General features: G+C 44.7%; 1 protein-coding gene across 1 annotated transcript in view; it reads left to right on the top strand.

Annotated features, from left to right (window-relative positions):
- The window catches only part of LOC146174380 (solute carrier family 26 member 10-like), a 60,507-nt gene extending 54,540 nt beyond the window's left edge, over nt 1-5,967 (top strand). Inside the window, exons 15-16 of the mRNA XM_084584560.1 lie at nt 3,673-3,727; nt 5,708-5,967. Coding sequence (XP_084440686.1) covers nt 3,673-3,727; nt 5,708-5,859 — 207 coding nt within the window. The 3' untranslated portion in view covers nt 5,860-5,967. The remainder of the gene's footprint in view (nt 1-3,672; nt 3,728-5,707) is intronic.
- Nucleotides 5,968-14,752: the final 8,785 nt, after the last annotated feature.

Below are 14,752 nucleotides of genomic sequence, written 5' to 3'. Positions count from 1 at the left end.
AATTAAACACAAAAGCTCTCAGACATCCATTTGTAAATGAGCATGCTTCATGAACCTTGACTACTAAACACCACCGACGGATGCTGAGAGTATGGTGCGCTTCTACCGGCACAATATTACCGCCTAGCTATGTGAGTATTTTTTCGGCAACACTCGGGAGGAATTAAAGCCCAGTATAGCGCGACCATCATTGCGCTCAAAAGCGATTCCTATCACAAAGCATTGTGAATGCACCCCGCCGTAGTAGTGCAGTAGTTAAGGCACTAGAGTGCGGTGTTCAAGTATACGGGATCGAATTCCGGCCGCAGCAGTCGCTTTTCGTTGGAAGTGAAGAGCAAGATGCTAGTTCGCTGTCTGAAGTCAGTCGTCAGTTCAGTAACGTTAAAGAGTATCGTTCGAAATTTTCAGAGCCTTTCACTACGGCATCTCCCATAGCCTGTGTTGCTTTGGGATGTTAAACCCATTAAACTGAACCAAATCATTGCGGAGGTCGCGTGCTAAGTCGCTTGTCTTCAAAAGCTTGAAGAAAAAAATTAAAAGGCACGTGGCTGTAGCTCGGACGGAACTCATTCTTGCACATACTCGAAATTAAATTTTATACATATATCATGCTTCATTTTTGATATACTTTTAATATACGTGATTTGTTTTCATTTGTACACGGGATCTTAACAAAACAGAAACATGAATGGCTTTGCTTTGAATATCAGAACTCGGTTTGTAACGTTTATCTAAGCATATTTAGTTCCAGCCTGCTTTGATGGACATCTTTTGTAACACTTGTACGCCCATCAGTTAGTATTTGCTGACGCCTCTTGCGCTATATTTCAACACGCTGACTTCAAAAAGCAACTGTGTTTTCAACTAATGCTCAATTGTGGCTTTGTTACCACTTTACAATCTCAAACTAGCCGCCATACTTAAATTATTAAAACCTTTCTATTTGCCTCTTATCCGCAATATAAAAAACATCTCCTGACAATCGCCCAAGAAGGAAGGCCACGCAGATGACCTTTGTTAAAATCCCTTGCTATGCCCAATACTCAGTCCATTTTCTCTATTTAGTTTATACTCATTTATCACTTTTTACCACGGCGCATGATGGCCTTAGTTAAACCCATGCACCATAGAGCCCAACACAACTTTTGTCCCAGTTAAGGGTAACAAACCAACTCATTTTGCTGGCTAACCTCCCCGCCTTTCCCCCTTCTCCTCCTACTAAGCCCTACCTCCGCTTTCCTTCCGAGATAATCTGCTTTGAGTGCGTAAAAACGAGGTGCATGTTTTTGTGAATTTCTTGAACACTGATATCGTCAACTAAATAGTTTGTAGTGATGGTTTTGTTTCGCACCGACTGTTAACAGTGCAAATTATCAGCACCGATTTCGACGCCTACTAGTTACACGTTTATCCCACGATTGATACAACCTCGGTGCCTTACTCTGACTACTTCACCCATTTTTGCTTCTCTGGCTTACAACGGTGACAACCGGTGGCCACATACCATGATGTGCATGCCCGAAATAGCTCACCCCTAAGTTCTCCAAGTAGCAGTACTGCTTTAGTAGGATATTAGTAGAGCTCCTACCCTTCAACAAAACTTCTATGGTTTCTCATAAGATGCCTCTTTTATATTATAGACGCACCTTCGAAGCACCTTACACTCTAAAGACAAATAAGCCTGCAAGGGAGTAAAAAGGAAGTAGCATGTTATCTAGCACTCTCTCGTCTAGGGGCACGGTTTCCTCTTCAAGCTGTCAGGCAGATTTTCACCAATAACCATACAGAATGCTGTTTTGGCCACATAAGCATATTTTCTTTCTAAAAAATATTTGATGTAGTTAGCAATGAAAGGATGCAGTGAATCGCTGCACCAGACGTTTAAATGTTATCAATTAGAGGGCACAGAAAGTCTCATTTAAAATCATTTTAATTTCTAGAACTTAGCATATTCTGAACCCCACCGGGGCGGCGCAACGGTTAGGGCGCTCGACTACTGTGCCCAAGGAAACGGGTCGAATCCCGGGCTAGGCTGCTGCGCTTCGATGGAGGCGAGACAAAGTGGCGTGCTTGTACTGTGCGATGTCAGAGCAGGTTAAAGAACCCGAGGCTGTAGAAATTTTCGGAGTCCTCCACTACGGCGTCTCTCATAGCCTTAGTCGCTTTGGGACGTTAAACTTCACAAACCAAACCAAATCAATCCATATTTTCAAGTGAGAATTGGCTTTCCTATTTCTGTTGATGGAAATCTGCCGCATAGCTTGGAAAACAAGTCTTAGCTGTAATATCAAGTATGTCAGACGAAAGGCTACTCCTTTTTTACACCGTTATAGGGTTATTTGTGTTTAGAGTATACGAATTCAAATGACAACTTTTTGAAAGAATGAAATAGAATGCTGTTGCAATTATTTGGCTTTTTTGCATGTTGAAAAACATATCTAGACCGCCACACTTATAATGAAATTATTTCACATTCGTAGTGTTGTGATATTGTCACGTAGCGGTGACGATACCGAATACAGCAAACGGAGACTTATATTGTACTAAAATAAACTCTTCGTTGAGTTGAGTTTTGCCCTGAAAAGAAATTAAGCTACACGGCGGTGGCGACAGCATTAAATGCTTTCGTCGAAGTACGAATGCACACTGCACATTTCAATGCTCTATTTAAATGAGGCTGAAAAACGTGTGGATAGAGTCACAAACGCGGAATAGCGTCATGGTCCTGATGTCCTCGGTCCGTGAGTGAGCCGTCAAAGAGAAGAGAAAACCCGCAGTAAGCGCAGAACGATCTTCCAGCGCTTTAATCCACGCTGGGGAATTACACGCACTCCTGCACAAAAAAACACTGCGCAACACGCTTGGTTCGGCACATAACAAAAGTCCGTTACAACCACAATCATCCACTCTCTACACTAACGTTACGGCCTGCGAAGGACACGCTTTCCACGCAGTACAAGACACTTAGCCACAGCAACCGATAGGTTCCTTAGCCGGGCGAACACGCAAAACCCCCGATCATTTGAGATTATTGCCTTTTTATCACAGCACCGTCGCCCTGCCATGTAACGACGTCCTTTTTTTAAGGCACGTCATCCATCCGCCAGAAAATTACAAACACTGCGAAACGAGCGTCTGCTCACACGCACTGACCGGTTGCACAGTAACAGTGGTCATGCCGTGGATCATTTCGGACTGAAGCCTACAAAAAAAAAGAGTGGCTGAAATACTTTGTGATACACCTTGGTGCATCTTGCGCGACATCCTAAAGCCCCGTCTCGCGGCAACAATTATTAGTAACAATTAGTACATAATCGATTCGGGCGCTACAATCACAGTGGTGAAGCCGCATGACGGTGGCTTTAAAAAAAAGACAACAAATTAACGTTTGAATGGCTCGGGGCGATATGTCGAACAGCTATTGATAGAGTGATATGACATGTTTAATTTGGAAGGTTTGCTCGAGTATAGTGTAACAAAAAAAAAAACTGCCAGCCGGCAAGTCTGATAAAACGCCCGTAATGGGTTTTAACCGAGTCAGTCACATGCAGGAAAACATTTAGTGCAAGGTGTATTAGCAGATATCGCATTCATTGATCCGTCGATTATGGATAATAAAACTTCTTTATTGGATCATGCATGTAATGCCAATCTTCTTGTTTTGTTTTTAAGGTTCTGGACACATGCCGCCAAAACAAGTGCTTGCTTTACTTGGCTGCAGTTCCTGGTGAGTAGCGATGCAATATAGTGGCATATTGAGTAGATCATTATTGACAAATGTGATTCTGTTCTTAATTATTGATAAAGGTATCCGATTCTTTTAAAACGTTTGTAAGCGCCTCATTAACCGCTAAGTAAAGACCTGCAGGCGTGAATAGTCGATGGCGGGGTGATTTGATGGCTGTCTGGAATGTGCGCTTATTGAAAACTTGTGTGCGTGGAAAGCTCAATTTATTTCTTAATACATCCGCACCTGTTTACTATCACTCCACACGTTGAAAAAAAGTGTGGTGGCTAGTCTGTCAAAGCCCATTCGTAAACTTTTCTAAAAACAAAACAGGAATGCGCCAAGAATCAAACGTTTTTGACGTTGTCATTTCTCTGGTATATCTCACAGAGTTGCGGAGCAGTTAAGTCACCTTAGAGTTGTTTTAAATTAAGCCCCAGTGTTGAAAAAGAAATGTTTGTTTTTCTGTTGGTGTTTTTTGTTTCGATGCTCAGCGCTGCGCACCTCAAATAATAAACCGCAACCATGCTGGTTATACCCAGTTTGCAACAATAAAACCTTCTTTATCACCTATGACGGGCTTTTTTCTCCATTCCGCATGGAACGCTTGTTGTTGTGCTTTTACATAAGTAAATTGTTTCACGATTATCGCTCTTTTAGAAAAATGATTTCCGTCGCGGTAGTCGACTGTGCTGTACTGGGCACACAACCCAGAGTCAGTTAAATCTAATGAACATCTTTTCGCCTCTTTTCGCCCCTCATCATTTTTTTCATCAATGCGGCCAAGTGGGGCACAGGTAGTTCTACTCATATAGGGTGCGCAGCAGTCCCATGATCCAAGCCTAGTTGCGCTCCAGAACTCGGTCCGCACCAACTAGTCGCCTTGGTGGCATCCTGCTGCTTTTATTTTGTTGTAATTTCAGTCTCCTCAGCTTTCTAGACTTTTTTGCCTTGATTATTATTATTGATTATTATGCCTTGATTATTGAACTATTATATAATATAATGGCGCTTGACAAATAGTCATCATCATTCAACATGTTCAGAATAAAGCAATAATAATAATAATGAAATGCAGTAACTGGTACTATCCCACAACCGCATTATGCTAAGGCCTCCAAATATTCCCTGTACATGACCTGGTAAGAATCAGCTTCGAAGTATTTGGCTATCGTGTCCTCAGTAATTTCAATCTTTTGCGATTCATTCACATGAATGACATAACTAACTCTAATGTCACCCGCTTCTTGCTTAATGAAAACTGTTTACTATCCAAGGTTCGTACTAATTTTAGCATGCGAACAACCAAATTTTCTATCATCAAACTCTGGAATTCTACCGAACCATATAAAGCACGCATCGTCTGTGTTGCCTTTTGAACGCCAACTAAACATGCCTATTTGTAATCGCTTTTACTTCACCCTGATGTGAAATGTTTTTCATATTTATTTTTCCAATGTTGTGAATTTGGTCAAATAACACCTTATTCCTTTAGCCTGGGGGCTGTCTAGCTTGTTGTGTTGTCGCTAACAAGTGTTATTAATTTATTCATGTCATAAGAGGTACTCCTACAGTATCCATACTCTGGGACATCTTTCTGTATTATGAAATGTATTTACATTATTCCGCGTTTTTTTTTAAATAGGCTTCACACTTCAAAGCAATGGAGTCGGAGATGCTCTGAACGCAGTGGAGATGTTTGAAAGGTGGCATGGTGTTATGGCATCGAAATGTTTTGTTGTGATGCAAACGATTTTTGTGCACATTTTTCGATTAATCCCAATATGTCATGCCAATTCGGTGTACTTTCTTAAATAGTTTTGTTTCAGGTTCGCAGTGATTTCCGAAGCCGTTCATTTAAATTACATTAAAAACATTTCATGGCTGATATTTCATACACAATGCAACGGCTAGTAGTGTGAACCTGAATGATGAAATCAATTATGCTGTATCATGTTCCAACTTCTCTTTTCCTTTTAGATGCAGCAATGAGAACAATCACAACGCAAGAGGCGCTGTTGCAGAAGATTGACCCTGACCACATCACACCCACCATACAAGATGCGGTTGCCTTTCTCAGGTGCCATGTGGCTGCACCATTGCCGGTCAATTCGCTTCGGACATACCTGTGACGAAGCGCCCAAGCATTAAAGCATTCACTTCGTTCTAGAAGCGTGTAATCGTATTTGAATGTAAATAACTGTTTACAGTTGAATAACTGTTTCTCTTCCGAATAAATATTTCACATCTCTTATAGTTCCCTATTTTGTGCCATCTCAGAGTAACACAATGTTTTAAATATTGCAGTGGAAGACACGTTTTTTCACTCTCCGTTATTTTATTACCAGAAGATGTTTTCATTATTGCTGAATCGGCTTGTAATGCGGGACACTTCACGGAGGATCAGGCTTCTTTCCCATAAGGAAAGTTTAGCACTTTTTCTCACTAACAAGGTGCTAGAACAACACCTTAGTGCCCCGGAAACCGATTAGTGAACAGCGACTTGTGAAACTGCCAATTTTCATACTTCCGCACAGAATGCGCTCATCGTGGATATGCCATTCGCCAGTCGTTCTGGGGGTAGCTATGATTGATAACCAGTGAAATCCGGCTAGCGGTGGTTGCTTGACGCGCACAAGGTTTCCCCGACCTGATGTTCGGGCTATTCTGAAATGAAATGCTTCGGAATACTGTTATGGAGAAAATCGACGTTCGATTCAGCAAATGCTAGGTTTTATCTCAAATACCACCGGCTGCCACAAACTTTCGCATGGGTACACGTTTTCACTGGATTACTTCTCAGAACTTCCTTGTGGTGCAAAGTTCAGAAAAAATTTTACTGTGGTTCAATTTGGTTATGCCCGGGGAATTGCGAAAGCAATTGGTCCTGCTTTTACTAGACCAACCAGTTCAGCTAAACATTCAAGCTATGCCTAGTTGAGCCAAGCGTCACCAGGCGGTTCTTCTGTTTCTTCAGCACGGTGCCGCCGCATGGCTGCAGCAGATCGCTCCAGCCTCACCTTATACGCATCATCCGACATGCCATAAGGTTGCGCCCCGACTACTGCCAGGAGCCGAGCCACAGCCCCATTTATCCTCCTAGCGTGACGTCACAAACAGCGAGCGGCCTCTCTCGGCTGCGACACAGCGCCATGTATGGACTTGTCGCCATCATCCGATGGCGCGAGCTGCGGCCCCATCTCTCGATCTGGCGTGACGTCACACGGCCGCGTGACAATGGCGTGACGTCACCGCTGCGGCTCCTGTAAGGACTAACCGCCACCATTCTATGGCGTGAGCTGGGGCCCCGTCTCTCGGTTTGGCGTGACGTCACACGGTCACGTGAAAGGTCATGTATGGAGGCGCCAAGACACGCCAAAGGCTCGAAGTGCTAGCAGTATTACTTTCGCAATAAAAGGGTCGTTGAAAGAAACTGTTGTGTTCACGCGAACATTACACAAACAATCGCAGTATCAGCAATTGGAAATCATGTACCTGTCACAAAACATTTGGGTGCTCAGCGGTACGTGGAATTGACCACAGATGTTCACTTAGGTGATTGAACCGGCGCCACTCGGGGTGGCCTTGGGTTCACGGGCCACCAATTCGCTCTACTGTCAAAGAAACTAAGCCATCGTTATTGCCTTAAAGGTCCTTTATTGCGTCTTAAATTTTTCACACAGGAACTCATTACCCACCCGTCAAAGAAACACTTCAGAGTAAGACACGCTTCCGAAACTAATAATGCTAAAAAGAGCGAGCGTCACAAAAATAGCTAAGTTTCTGCGCACTATAAAAGGCGCTGGGTACACGGCTGCAATGCTGCAATGGAGGCGTAATGCGATGGCGTGGCGGTTATTTGAAACTTTAACCACATCTCATATTCAAATAATATTAGAATGTTGTCAATATTTCCTTTTCGCAATTTATATTTGGAGAATGCTTTTATGTTGCCTTGGTTATTTGTATTCACTATCCTGCATTTAAACGTGAACAGCGAAATAGACCCATAGTATCATTTTGTGTGTTGAGAAAACACTTGACCATGTGGCATAATTGCGACTGTTATATAATGTCCAGTATAAGCCTGTATTTATTGTTCCTACCATCGAACATTCACTGTTATTAACAGTTCTTCCTATCGTCTCTTGTAATAAGGCAGCAGAGCAGGTAACACAAAGCATAAGAAGCCCACACAAACACAAAGACAACGCTGCTTATGCTTTGTGTTGTTACCTGCTCTGCTGCCTTCTTCCAAGAGATGTGTGACCAACTAGCTCAGCGTTCGACTCTATTATTCTTCCTACCGTCTCTCCAACGTCGCAATATTTGTGCCTCAAGGAAGCGTCCCTGGGCCACTACTCCTCATGATATCCATTATTGGTCAGGGAAAAAACGTATTATTGCATACGCATATTTCTTGACAATTGTTTTACTTACTGCGGAATAAAATGTGCAGGCAGTTACTTTTTACTTCAATGGAGCCCTGGGCACACTATTGGCAGTGTAAAATTAGCTCACATTTTATTCAGTGCTTCGAAACAAAAAATATTTTTTTCTAGGAAAACCAGTTGATCCGCGTTCTTCTTTTTTAAACACATTTTTAACGATACATTGACATCGACTACCTAGTTTAGGCACATAAGTCTCCATCTCACAACAAATATTTTTTATACGATTATTCGATCCCATTGTATTCTAATACATTGAAATCATTAGGTTTTTTGGCCTGAACCTGAAATGCACTCAGCCTAGTATTCGTAAACAGGTCACCATAACCTTTCGCAGAAAGCAGCTACAGTACACTTCATCTATCTTGTCATTTTGGCAGATATAATAGACTAGTTAAACACGATCAGGAGTAGCCTGCTTCGCTGTACTTGGCTAAGTTATAATCGACAGTGCAGTGTAGCGCAACAAAACTCCTACTTTCCTTCTATTCAAAAGTCACCAGAGATTTTCCAAGATGTTGTCAATTTTGCGTCTCTTCTCTAATACATCTGCAAGATTCGGTCTGCCTATGCATATCTCCGTCAACCCTGTTCCCATAGTTTATAGAATCCCTACAGGAGGACAGAAAGCCTGTCGGGCGAGTTGGTTTGAATACGAAGGCGACACATGGTCTAACAGCGCGAAAATCACGAATAGGCAGGGTAAAAGCGAGACAAAACGGCGCTGACTAGCAACTGAATTTTTATTCCGGAAGGACTGCTTTCTACACACAAAAACGTAACATTCATGGAATCATGTTAGCGCTGTTGAACCATGTCTCATTTGAATAACTGCAGCTACACCCATATAACCGCCAGTACACATCACTTTAACTTACTTTACTCGTGCGCTACTCGGATGTGAATCTGTCTTCCGGACAACATCGCGCTACAGCGCATTCCTGACATCTTTTGCGAACATCCATAAAGACAGTTTCTTGAAAAAGCTAAGCACTTGTATTTGTGCACATTTTTTTGTTATGAGCCAGCTCAAGCGATTGCTTCAGAGGTTTGATTTTATGCGCAATAGTCCTCTCGTATACTACTGTAGTCATGGTGAAATTGCGCAACAAACACGACACAAAAGTAAGAGGAACACGTAGCACGGGACGAGCGCAATCCCGTGCTACGTGTTCCTCTTACTTTTGTGTCGTGTTTGTTGCGCAATTTCACCATGACTACAGTAGACATTCACCAACTAGCCCGCCAACAGCTCCTGTTAAAAGATACCTCTCGTATACTGTTTGCTCTTTTGTTGCGCACGAGATTATGCGCATTGCCCATCTTGTTCTTTTATGATCTCTAGTTGTCACCTTCTAACTCATACAACAGCTGTTTAACTGAAACACCTTGCACATTGCTTTCTGAGCGGACTAGTTGTGGCACTTTTTACTACACTTTTGCTCCAGTTACCAGTAGGCTTTTGTCGCTTTTGGTCTCTAACCTTCTTTAAACAACCTCTCGTATTTAACGTATATAGCAAAAGCCTATGATATGGCCTGCGGGGATGTTTAAACTGTGAATAAAATTTTTTTTTTAATTTCTGCTAGAAACCAAGTAGGACTTGCGAAAGCTTTTGCCCACAGATGTATAACATCATTACGACGACGACATGCAAGAGTGTTGCAGTCTGCACGTGTGGGATGACCCGCTACGACGATCCGTACTCGTGTTTCACGAGTAAATAAGGGCACACATGTGCGAAAAATTTACCTGCGCGCCGCAGCCGGCAGAAACGCACGGAGTAACCAGCACCAGTGAGCGGACTCACGATCCGCCGACAGCCCGCATCATCGCTCAGCAATGTCAGAGCCTTACTTGGAAATATGTACACGTACCGTCTGTTGCAGAAGTTTGCAGCCCAACGCGCCGGGCGGAGGAGCAGTATCGCTCCCGAGAGGTGGCGCTGCGCCCGCCGGCCCTACCTGGTTACGTAGCTATAAAGAGCGAGGAGGCTTGTTCTCTTCCCCTCATCCCGCGGTTGACATCCCACATCTTTGCTCTCAGCCGCGGTATGAGGGGAAGAGAACAAGCCTCCTCACTCTTTATAGCTGCGTCACCAGGCAGCGCCGGCGGGCGCAACGCCGCCTCTCGTGAGCGATACTGCTCCTCCGCCCGGCGCGTTGGGCTGCAAACTTCTGCAACAGACGGTACTTCACGTCTTTGCCAAAAAATACAAAACTATTCTGCTACCAGGGATGCCTATACTATACTAGAGCACTTAGCAGCATATGCCTGCAAAAGTGCCGAGCTTTCTACGGCGGTATCGCCTACGGCGTGCCATGCGACGAACTGCTCTATAGTCATTAGGCCTACCGTTCCCCATCGAAGCGGCAGCCGACGACACTGGGAAGCACATGTCAAATAAAATAACTATACAGGCTGCATTTGCGAATTGGCGGCACCAGTGAAGACAGGGGTACGAAACGACTTTCTCGCTTTCTGCTACTTCGACCTGTCTGGGGAATGAAGGAATTTGATTTTTATAAAAGAATAAGTCGCTGTGCACGCATGCAGTGCGAAAGAGGTGGCGATAGCCGCGTTGTCTAAGGCGCCCTTATCGGAAAGTGCTCCTTTTTTGCCGTAGGTGGAATTCAAATCACGCACGACAACGATGATTTTTATAACGCTTCAATAGGCTTCTCTCTAGCCGATGTGAAAGCAACTCCGGCTAGCGCCTTGCATGGGGACAATGGGATTTGATGGAAGTTTTCTGCCCCTGGTGAAGCTAGCACCGCCAAGCCGAGTCGCGACGGGGAGCAGCAACACAGGGGTTGTGCGCAATGCCTCGCTTCTATCTCAGTTTTCACATTTACTAGCTCATCCGCATTACCAAAAGATGCATGCAATTCATTCGTTATTGAGTGTCCTGTAACCAAGGGCTCGTTATCTGCGCGAAGAAATAATACTAACGCATTCCTTCGTCGCCAGCGGCCGGCTTAGCCCGTCTTGGTTCGCAGCGCTGGCAGGCCTGGGTTGGTTGTGTCGACAGCATCTCGGCACGAGAGAAGCGATGTTAAGTCACCATAACATTGGCGCTGTTTGCGTGTGCATTGGCTGCTGATCTCGGTCGTAGAAGCGGCGGATCGCCGGTGTGTAGTAACTAAGCTCCGCATGCTAGTTACTATATAGGCATTGCCAGTGTTCCGCATTCCTTTTCTTTCGCCGCCAAGCAACCACGTAGCACAATGAAGCCAACCTGACGGACATTTCGGTTTCATTGCATCATCCGTCGTGGGTACGGCGTGCCGTGCTGTGTGCGAGCTGTAGCCACTGTGACTTATTTTTACTACGACAGCATAAATATATTATTTACCGACTGCTTTTCAGTCTGGCTGCTAGACGCCTGCAAAGGCGACGTATCGCTTCACTGCACAATTTGGTTACTGATACGACACATTCGCGTAACTCTCGCAAACCCTATATAATAACCCTACCGCATGCGACATGCCGGTGCGAATGAGCAGCCTTCCGATTTTTTTGTTGTTGTTATCGTTGTTAGCATTAAAGGAACACAGAAATATCCACAAGCTTTAGACAACTTTGCGGGGCTCTGTGCCTCCGTATTAGCGCGTTAGCAGAAATAAACTTTAATATAGCGACATTGTAGCCCGCACGGGGGCGTATTGAGACTGTTTGTTAATTTAAAATTTCACAGTGACCCGCTTACCCGAAAAATCTGCGCAACAGCTGCTGTACATCCATTCCCATATATTCGGAGCAACTTTCTAGGATAACTTACAAAACTTGTCCTGAATTCGTAAGACGAATCATTACGCTCTTAACCAATTAACCGAAACTTAGGAAAGCAGAAAATGCCCCTCGAGTCAAAAACCGGCAAAGTACTTGGCGCTTCACCTGAAAAATGAGAAAAATCCGGGGGAACACTGGAGTGCTACAGACTGCAGTCGCAGTGCTACTTCACATTGGGGCGCCCACTGTAGAGCCAGGAGAGGCTCTCAGAGGGTCACTGTGACATGAATCCACAGAGGTTACTCTCAGACGTTTCCATGCGGTATAAACTGTGTCTATACTTCGTCTCACAAAATATCTGCAGCACTGCGAAAGGCAAAGGAGTCGTTGCAATTGTGCTCCTAAGTGCCTCTAGCCCCTGGGCAGCATTATAGAGAATTGTACTCTTTCATCCCCGCCAATTTGGGGGGCGAGGTGCGCGTAATATAACAATTGCCTATTGCAGTGTGCGTGCTCCTGATTGGACCTGGGTGCCTCTGCCTTTGGCAGTGCTGCAAATATCTTGTGAGACGAAGTATAGCAGGCACGCGTCATGCATCCAACTTGCGGCTCAGTAAAAGCAACGCATTCTTCCTCTATTTATATTTTGTACTAACTACCTGAACAACCAGGCTATGGACCTATCTTATCTAGTATTAGCTTTAAGGTGTTATCAATGTAGCTGTCATAAAAATTCATTTTGACGTTGCATTTCAAGTGCTGGGACTAATAATGTTTACGGCATACGCGTAATGTATATTGTGCAAAAAGCTAGAAATCCGCCCACAGGTGTAAAGCCGCGTTCAGACTACGTGCGCAACGCACGTATCGTTCGTAAGGATCGTAAGCGTAAGCGCAAAAAACGTAACGTGTCTGTTCAGACTGCTGTCGTATTGAGCGTAAAATGCGCAATGTACGCAGCCAGCATGGGCGTAAATGTCGGAGGACCCGCGACTTTTACGACTAGCACAGATACGTCTGTTACGCACGACCAATGCGCACAGCCGTTTCGGTTTTCCTTTTCCGGTCACGGGACTTCCGGTCCTCCCAGATTTCGCGCGCAAACCCTCAGTAGGCGACATCATCCAACGCTCCTACTCTGCTGCACTGTCTCGACTCGCCGGTGTTACGTGTTGTGTCGGTGATTGTGTCTGTTTCGGTGATTGTGTCTGTGTCGTTGATTGTGTCTGTCCGCAGCTTGATCATGTGCAGTGCGGAATCTTCGCTGTGGAATTATCAGCCTCTCATAAAAAACGTTCGGCATAGGCCGGCTCTTTACTACGAGTAGCTGAAATCGCGCAGAGAGAAGTGCAAAACGATGCCTGGCTGCAAATTACCAGTGCGCTGAGTCAAAGTAGTAAGTGATTTATCAATCCGTTTTTTCATGTGCGAACAAGCTCTCAACAAGCAAATGTTTTCTCTAGTTTAGAAAAGTGAGGTTATAGAGGCGGGGGATGCCCGCTTCATCCCCGTGCATTCTCGCAGCCCATCGACTCCTTTGACAAGTGAGGAAACAGTTGGCCGGCAGCGAAAGACCGACGCGGGGCGACGTTGCGGTCGGGCCGCAGAACAGAGCTGGTGCGCACTCGTCGAAGTTTGAAAGAAGCTCATCGTAAAAGAGAAAAAGAAAACAGCATTTTCTGAGGGAGGACGAGGTTCCGCGGACGTTTCCGTGTCTGCCGCGCGCCCCGGCTCATTGTTTGGTGCCAGTAGTAAAGCCTTTGAGTCACCGCCCCGGCCCGTCTCCAAGATCGCTCCTGGGCACTGGTAAAATCGCAAGCAGGGATGCAGGCGGACCGTACACCTGTTTTGGTGCGAGAGAGTGCGATCACTGGACACCGAGCAGGAGTGCGCGGTACGTCGACAATGAGAGCGGGCGCGTGAAGAAATGTGCGGAGTGAATGGTGCGTCAGCACGCTGAGCGGACGTTTGAAAACTGTGTGCGAACGTGCGTGTGCGAAACGAAGTGTATTTGTAATCGAGTGGTTAATTGTTAATATACCCGTTGTTCTTTTTCGTATTTAATGTGTGTGTCCAGTCTTTTCTTTTACATCTCATTTTGAGTTTGAAGAGCCCAGACCTCCGCTATCAGCCGCTCGCTAACCGGCGCCATGTTGAGAGCGGTGATTGGCCGGTCGTAAAGAACGCATCTTGCCAAACGGCCCAGTGTGAACATGCGCGGTCGCAAGCTACGTAAACGGGAGTTCCAGCCGCTATGCGCACTGCGATAAATACGATACTTACGACGGATGCGCACGTAGTCTGAACGCGGCTTAACTCTAGGTGTAAACAGGCGGCTCTCGATAGATGGCTTCAACGAGACAGCGTAGGTAACGATGTTTGCAAATAAAAGATCAAGAATTGAGGGAAATATATAAGGAGGCAGTTTGGGCCGACACAGGAGAAAAGATAATTGTACCCTGCAGCCTCTTGCATTTCCTACAAGAAAGTTATGATTCAAGCTTTTGTGCTTCGTATTTTATCTTTTGCTTAAAGATATTCTAATCGTAAAATTTATTTCAATAAAGGACTAATCACTCCTTGACATCGACTCAAGGCTATAAAGAAAAGGCTATAAGAAAGGATTCCCCTATAACATTCGACTACCATTTTAAATAGACGTCGTACAGTTCTAAACGAACTGACTAAAATCGCAGGGTTCTAAAAACCTCCATTGGAACAAACGTATTAGCGAATATTGTTTTTTTTTTTTTTCGTAAGCACTGAGAAAATCGAACGTCCTTTCAGGTTTGTATGTTTTCTGCAAAATGAAAGTATTTTTTCGAAAATCTGTAGTCCTGCT

This window comes from Amblyomma maculatum, chromosome 11 (assembly GCF_055883805.1).
Source record: "Amblyomma maculatum isolate TAMU_Amacu chromosome 11, ASM5588380v1, whole genome shotgun sequence".
In the NCBI taxonomy this organism is placed as follows: Eukaryota; Metazoa; Arthropoda; class Arachnida; order Ixodida; family Ixodidae; genus Amblyomma; species Amblyomma maculatum.
The sequence above is the reverse complement of the archived record's forward strand: the minus strand, read 5'-3'. Positions and strand labels throughout refer to the sequence as shown.